The following is a 7,371-nucleotide window of genomic DNA, read 5'->3' as shown; positions in this document are numbered from 1 at the left end:
TGCGTCTGTGTCCAGATGGAACTGGCTGGCCGGATGAATTTCCATGAGGACCCAGCTGAGAAGCGGTGGGACCCCAGACTTAAGATTTGGTATCTTGGGGAACAATGTGGAAGCTGGTGTACCCTGGTGGGGCTGGGAGCAGCTCCGGCCATGGGGACGTTAGCGGGGAGCATGGCGGGTCTGTGGATATACAAGCCTCCCTCTGGCCGCCCCCTGCCCCTCCCCCTCCGCAGGCCCCCAGCAGTGGAGAGGAGTGCAGACAGAGGGTGGAGGGCTGTACAATCTTCCTGGGGCACCTGCCAGGGGAGTGAGGAGTCTGGGCTGGGACTGGAGGAGGTGGTAATGCTTTCAGGAAGTGGGGAGTGAATGTATGGGTCAGTGGGAAGGGCAAGGGTTTGGGGGTGCATATCCATTCAGCCTCCTGTTTGGAGAAGAGGAAACAGCACTGGAGGCATGGCTTGGGCAGGCAGAGCTGGCCAGAAAAGGATTCTTGTTCCACTGTCCCCTCACTGGGCTATGCCACTCAGCTCTGTGCTCCAGCCCTCCTAGGACTAGGCTCTGTCCCCTCCTAGGACTAGGCTCTGTCCCCTCTGGGCTGGGCCGGTCCCCCCCTGGGCTGGGCTGCAGCACACACACACCCCCAAGCTGGCTCTGTTCCCCACAGCACCCCCTGTCCTGGGGCTTGGCCCCTAGGCCCTGGCTCAGGCAGGCAGCTGTCAGGGGCCAGAACCCTGCCCTGACGGATGAGTGCTGACGGCCCCTCTCCATGTGCCCTCGGCCGCTGACACCCCATCACACCGCTGCGGGGACCCCGGGAGACCTGGCCGCCTCTGCGCGCACCCCCGCGGCAGCCTGCAGGCGACGGGGGGCGGGGACGGTGCCAGGCGCCCCGCATTCGTCTGTACACCTGCGCCTCCACTCTCCTGGCTCCTCCGCGACGCTGCCCGTCCCTGGTGGTGCCACTGGTGTCACCGGCCACCGCTCCATCCAGGAGTTCCCGGCGCTGCGGGGCGAGCTGGTCAGGTCCTGGGCGCGCCAGGCTGGTGAGTGCGCGCGAGGGGGTGACTGTGCGCGGGAGGAGGAGGAGAGACGGGGGCTGGGGGACAGCGGGTCACCTGGGGTGGCCGAGGGGAGACCGCAACCTGCGGCCGCTCTCCCCCGCCCCCGCTAGCCCGTGTTGGAGGTCGCAGCGCCCCCCGGAGCCCAGCGCGGCGGCGCACGCGCGGCCGCTCCTGCCGCCAACTTCAGTGGGTGCGAGTCGGCGTCGGGGTGCTTGGTCGGTGGTGGAGGCTTCGGGGACTCGCTGCCAAGTGAGTGACTGCAGACCCGCGCGGAGGGGCGGGGGGCGCTCCCAGCATCGGGCCTCAGTTTCCCCCGCGGGAGTCCGTGTCGCTGCCCCAGAGCCTGAGCCGGTTTCGCGTGGGGTGGGGAGAAGAGGGCGCCGGGTGGGGAAGGAGCGAGAAGTTTCTGCCTGATCCTGGGGGCGACGCGCAGACTTCTCGGGGCGCCGCGGGCTCTGCTCCGGCCAAGACGCAGGTAGGGTGGGCGTGAGCTTCAGCGCAGCTGGCCAAGTTCAGGGGCCGCGTGGGGCCGGGCTGGGCGCGAGGGCAAGGGGAGGGGGCGGGCGTGTGTGGCGGGGGGACTCCGGGAGTATCCCAGACACTACTTTTCCCACTTCCCGGCGTCCAGGCTCCGTGCACCGGGATAACTGAGGGAAGCAGCCCCATCCCTATAGGAGGGCGCCCTCCAGGGCGAGGCTGGGGAGGGCAAGGGGGAGGGAGTTGGGATCTTACGGAGTAGCCTGCTCACCCCCTCCTCCCTACACCTTGTGGGGTGCCCCCGAGTCCCAAAGGGGCCAGCGGGATGGGTGAGCTGTAATCCTTTGGTGGCTAGTGGCTGCTCCGGGAGCTGGGTGTCGCTTCTCCCCTCCTGGGGTGGGGCCTCCTGCTCCTGGCCTGCCCCCAGTTCTCCCCCAGACAAGGAAAGGTTAGTGGGATCCGGGGGTCTGGGCTGGCACAATGTGGGTGCAGGCCCCTCTAGAGGCATGCACCCTGTCACGGGTTGGGACACATGTGCAAATGAATGTGCCTTTGGATGTATGCGGGTGCGTGCTGGTGTCTGGGGGTGTCTCATGCTTGTGCACAGCATGCCAGGTGGGTGTCAGGCATCCTCTGGGTCCCTGTGCGGCCAGCAGCTGCGGAGATGGTTCCTGGACAAGCCCCCCACTCGCTCCTCCTGAGTCCTGGGGCCCAGGAGGGTACCCCCACCCCCCCACCGCCAAGTCCAGGGACTGGGCTGGGAGGTGAGGTGGGCGGTGGCACCAGGCAGCACAGCTGTGTGGCTCCCAGGGCTGGGTGATCGATGGCCCCAGCACAGCCGTCTCTGTCTCCCCAGCATACATGCCCATTTGTCATCTGTATCTTGGGGGGCTGGGGGCTGGGGCCTGCCTCTACACCCACCACTAAGTCCAGGGCAGTCTGCAGCCTTTCGGGGAGCCCCGAGCCCTTTCCTGGTCCCAGCCCCCTCCTCCCAATCCCTCACCCCTCTTGGAGCCCCATCCCCTCCCAGATGTAGACATCCACAAACTGCTCCCCTAATCTCTGCTTACCTTACCTTCCACGTCCTGGCCTTGACCGTGCTAACCCCCTCTCCAAGGCCTCTTCGCATGGACAGCCTTCTCTACCGCTCTGGCCGTCCCCATCACGGGGGTGCCCACCCAGTGTTTGAGCGGCAGACATGACTGCCTGCCATGTGCAGAGCCCGCAGGCCAGCAGGGAGAAAACCTGCTCTCTGTGGCTGCCCGGCTGCCCCAGCCCCCTGCTTACCCACTGGCCATCCCTGAGCCCTGGGGAGCAGGATGAGTGTGTCGTCCGCATCCATGAGAGTGCCTGTGACCATGTATGTAGTGTGCATGTATGTGTGGGCACATTGCACCTGAATGTGTCTGAGTGTCTGCTCACACCCCGCCTGCGCTGTGAGTGCATTCATATGCAGTTACCATGTCCACACAGGGTGTGGTGGGAGTCTTGTGTGTGCTGGTGCCGGACCCCATGAATTTTGGAGGTCCCTCTATTCCGACTCAGCCCAGCGGTGCAGGGGTTGTCCCTCCAGGCACTGAGTGAGAGCTCGACTAGAGCCTCAGACGTGCGTGTGCACACACTCTCCTGGCGCCCCACGCAGGCACACACCGGGGAGGTGGACAGCCCAGGTGGTGGCCCAGATGGAGTGCAGAACGGCTCTGAGTGAACATGCAGGGCATGGGAAGAGGAAGAGGTCTTGGCCGAGCTCGGCAACTGCAGGCTCGGCTGCTGACCTGCCCGAAGCCACCCAGATGGAGCCAGGCTGAGCAGGTGGCTGTGCTGGGGGGCCATGCTGTGACGTCCACGCCCCCCAGCCTGGCCCACCCCACGTGAGGCTGACCCCCTCAGAAAGCTCGAGTACCCAGGAGGAGCACGCACTCATGCGTGTGCACACAGAGGCTCGGAGCCTTCTGCCGGCTTCTCCTCTCCGCTTCCTGGCACAAGCAGGGGGTCTTTGCAGGGGAGCAAGACAAGGAAGAGCTGATGTCCCCCAGGACCAGGCCTGGTCACACTCAGCTTCTTCCAGTCACTCACCAATGCCCGTTGGGTAAACAGAAACAGGTCTGGATGGAATTGCCCCAGAACTGGGCCTGCTGGGGGCTAGCTGGGCCTGAGGCAGAGATAAAACACAAGATATCTAGTTAAACTTAAATTTCAGGTAAACAACAAATACTTTTTATAGTATGTCTCAAATATTGGCTAGATTATTCTTCAAAAAAAAAAGTATTTGTCATTTATTTGAGTCAGATGTAACTGAGCATCCTGCATTTCTTTTTGTTCGTTTGTTTTGTTTTATTAATCTACACCCAAGGATATTTTTTTCCGTAGATTTTTAGAGAGAGTGGAAGGGAGGGAGGGAAAGAGGTAGAGAGAGAGAGAGAGAGAGAGAGAGAGAGAGAAACATCCATGTAAGAGACACACATCGATTGGTTGCCTCCCACACACGCCCCAACCGGGCAGAGATGGAACCTGCAGCCCAGGTAGGTGCTCTTGACCAGGAATCGAACCCGAGACCCTTCTGTGTGGGCCGACGCTCTAGCCACTGGGCCCACCGGCCAGGGCTGGATACCTGCATTTTTATCATCTACACCTGGTGGCTGTAGAGGTGTGGGTGGAGAGGGACTGGGGGGGAGGTGGGGGAGGGTGTTCTAGGTCCGAACTACATGTGAAAAGGCCAGGGAAGCCCAGGCTCCGGGAGGAGGCAATGCCATACCCGGCTTCTACCCCTGGAGCTCTGGGAGCTGACAGAGGCACTGACCAGGGCCCCCTTGTCTGCAGGTGGCCATGGTGCCGTGGCCGGTCCACTAGCAGGCTGCCATGTCCCGAGAGGTGGCGGGCTCATGCCGCCTGGGCTCCGGGGCGCGGGCACGGGCACGGAAGCCCAAGAAGCCCCACTACATCCCGCGGCCCTGGGGGAAGCCCTACAACTACAAGTGCTTCCAGTGCCCGTTCACCTGCCTGGAGAAGTCACACCTGTACAACCACATGAAGTACAGCCTCTGCAAGGACTCCCTCTCGCTGCTGCTGGACTCCCCCGACTGGGCATGCCGCCGGGCCCCTGCCACACCCCGGCCCCTGGAGCCCGCTACAGACTGCCCCTCTGACCCCACAGAACGGGGCAGGCGACCCCGAGGGGCTCGGCTCCCAGATGCTCCCGCCACGCCCGACCTCGTTGTCACTGACCTTCTCTCCCTGCATCGCTGTGTCGGGGGCCCCAAGCCAGAGGCTGAGGGGTCCCCAGGGACACCACCCCCTGCAGCCAAGGATGCCCAGAAGGGTGTGGGCCTGGGAGGGCTCCTGGCCGAGTCATGGAAGCCAGGGCTGGGCAGGGGCCCCAGGAGCATGGCTGTGGTAGACTCAGCTGCAGTGGGCCCTGAGAGCAGCGTCCCCTGCTACCCTCCGCCCACCTCCAGCGAGTTCCCTGAGGCCCAGAGCCTCCAGCTGTCCCTGCTGGGAGTCAACTACCCCCTTGGCCCCAGCCTCTTTTCCTACCTGGGGCCCTCCCTGGCCACGGCAGCCCATATGCCCTTCCTGGGCTCGGCCAGCCCCCTGCTTCCCCCAGCCTCTGCCTTCCCCGCCCTGCAGCCCCTAGAGCGCCCCACCCCTATCCCCCGCCTATACTACCCTCTGCTCCTGGAGCACAGCCTGGGGCTGCAGGCAGGCAAGGCTGCTGCCCCTGCCAAGCCCCCTGCTCCTCCCAAGGGACCCCCTGGGACTCTGGCCCCTGGGCTGTTAAAAGTGCCAGTACCTGGGCTGGGTGGGCCCTGGCCCTGTGGTGCCCCCAGGGACCCAGGGCAGGAGGGAGGGCTGGAACTGGCTTCCCAGAGTGACCCCAAGAGGAAGCTGCTCCCGGGAAGCAGGCTGGAGCCCCCGAAGGCTCCCTCCAGCTTGGCCAACTTTGGTTCCCAGAGCAGGTAGGTGTCAGGGTTCCCCAGTCATGTTGGGGGGTGGGTTGAGGTTGGGGGAGGAGGGCTGGGCCTCTGTTCTGACTTAGAGTCCAGGAACATGTGCTTCAGGCCACAGGGAGGATACTGAGACCAGAGAGCCAGTCTGTCTGTCCTTCCGGGGCCCCGGGTCTCTAGGCCAGGGAGACAGGCTGCACAGGGGGCACGAGAGAGAGTGGGGCAGAGGCTGGGGAACTGGGGGGCAGCACAGCCTTCTGACCGGCTCCTACTCCCTAGCCTGCGGAATGGCCCCTCCGTGATTCTCTGGCCTGAGGACAAGGAGCCAGGCGACCCCGAGATCCTGGGCCCTGTTTCCCCCCTGCCCCAGCAGCCACCGGGCCTGGTGCTGGGCAGCCCCGGGCATGTGTGTGAGGACCTGACCCGGGCTCTCGGCGACTATGCTAGGGTGGAGCAGCGCCTGGGGCAGTTCGCACCTGCCAGGGGCCTGGCCCCACGGCCTCTGCGGGAGCAACTGGGCAAGATCCGCAGGGAGCTGCTCACCATCCACCAGGTGCTAGAGCAGGCCGTGCGGCCCCCAGACGTGCCACTCGACCTCTCTGTGAAACGGACGCCCTCCAAGGTGCCCGAGGTGTCCTCAGGGTCCTGGGGGCAACCAGAGCTGGGTTCTATATTGGCCCAGGGAACCCCCGAGCCACCCAGAATGCTGGGCCCCACAGTGGCTGAGCCTTTCTCTGGCCAGACCACCAAGTGCGAGGCTGACTCCAGTGTCCCTCCCCCGGGCCTCCCCCTCCAAGCCCCAGATGACCCTGTCATTCCTGGCAGTAGCTGGGGCCCCCGTGGCAGGGCTGGGGGCTCCTGGCCTCCCGAGGCTGCCTCTGGCCTGCAGAGCCCCCCACGTGCCGAGGTCTGACCACAGCTCCCGCTGCCCCCTCTGTCCGTAACAGACAGAGGCCCTGCCCCAATCCCATGCACAGCACCTGCTCCCTGCCTGCCTCAGCCCCAGGGGCTGACAGACACCTGGAGCCTTGCCCAGCATGCCCGTGAACAGCCCCCACCCACCCCGGCCGTGGCCTGTCTCTGGGGCCACACAGGGACAGCAGAGTCGCGGCTTTTTGTTGATCACGGCTGTGGACATTAAAAGAGAAGCCACCGTCACACACCCTGTCTGAGCCTTCTCTTTCCCTTGCTGCTGCACTCTCACCATCAGAACACCTTCCCCCGTGCAGATGGACCAGCCATGGGCATCCGGGCAGGCAGTGTCCTGGGCCGCCTGCCGGGTGTCCACCTTCAGACCCTGACCTGCCTCCTGTAGACTGGGCCCTCCCTGGAGGGGCAGAGTCTGGGGATAGAGTGGGGGCTTTCCATCGGGAGGGGCCGAGCAAGGAGAAGCAGGTGCGGGGTCAGACCAGCGTGTCAGCACATTGGTGGTGGGCAGGGCCTCCAGGCATGCCTCCAGCCCCTGTGCCTGGCAGGGCAGCCCTCGTGTCAGATCCATGCTGGAGGCTGCTCCCACCGCAGTGGAAAGGTGCTCCCCACATTCTGTGGCCCAGGGCTGCTTGCCCAGCATGGCCTCCACTGGGCCCCTGCCAGCCCCTGCAGTCATGATAGGCATCGGGTGGCCTTCACAGCTCGCTGCCTCCCTCCCAGCACGACCAGGCTGGACCTGGCCTTTCCCACAGGCTGGGGTGGGGGCAGGTAGGGAGGGGCTCCTAGGGGACCCTTGGACCCAGCTAATCACTTCTCTCCCTGGGAATTGGCCCGCTCAGGAATAGCCCCAGGGAGGCAGTTCCTGCCTGTGCCCGGCTCCCCGAAGCTGGACCAGCCGGGCTGGGGCCAGTCGGAGCAGGACCTGTGGCTGCTCCATTAACTGTACGGGCAGCAGATAG

At 64.8% G+C, this 7,371-nt stretch overlaps 1 protein-coding gene across 2 annotated transcripts; it reads left to right on the top strand.

The window, feature by feature from the left end:
• The first annotated feature begins 958 nt into the window (after nucleotides 1-958).
• Nucleotides 959-6,623, top strand: PRR35 (proline rich 35). 2 transcript variants are annotated; one of them, XM_070411626.1, is made up of 4 exons: nucleotides 959-1,043; nucleotides 1,172-1,310; nucleotides 4,359-5,494; nucleotides 5,762-6,623. In XM_070411626.1, the coding sequence occupies exons 3-4, from the start codon at nucleotides 4,398-4,400 to the stop codon at nucleotides 6,393-6,395; spliced, it is 1,731 nt and encodes a 576-aa protein (XP_070267727.1). In that variant the 5' UTR covers nucleotides 959-1,043; nucleotides 1,172-1,310; nucleotides 4,359-4,397; the 3' UTR covers nucleotides 6,396-6,623. The 2 variants fall into 2 exon arrangements, with proteins under 2 accessions (XP_070267727.1, XP_070267728.1); XM_070411627.1 differs by lacking the exon at nucleotides 1,172-1,310 and having other exon boundaries at nucleotides 970-1,043.
• The last annotated feature ends 748 nt before the right edge of the window (nucleotides 6,624-7,371 follow it).

Source organism: Myotis yumanensis, unplaced genomic scaffold (genome assembly GCF_028538775.1).
Source record: "Myotis yumanensis isolate MYYU_CA2020_CCGP unplaced genomic scaffold, mMyoYum1.0.hap1 SCAF_4, whole genome shotgun sequence".
Taxonomy (NCBI): domain Eukaryota; kingdom Metazoa; phylum Chordata; class Mammalia; order Chiroptera; family Vespertilionidae; genus Myotis; species Myotis yumanensis.
The sequence above is the reverse complement of the archived record's forward strand: the minus strand, read 5'-3'. Positions and strand labels throughout refer to the sequence as shown.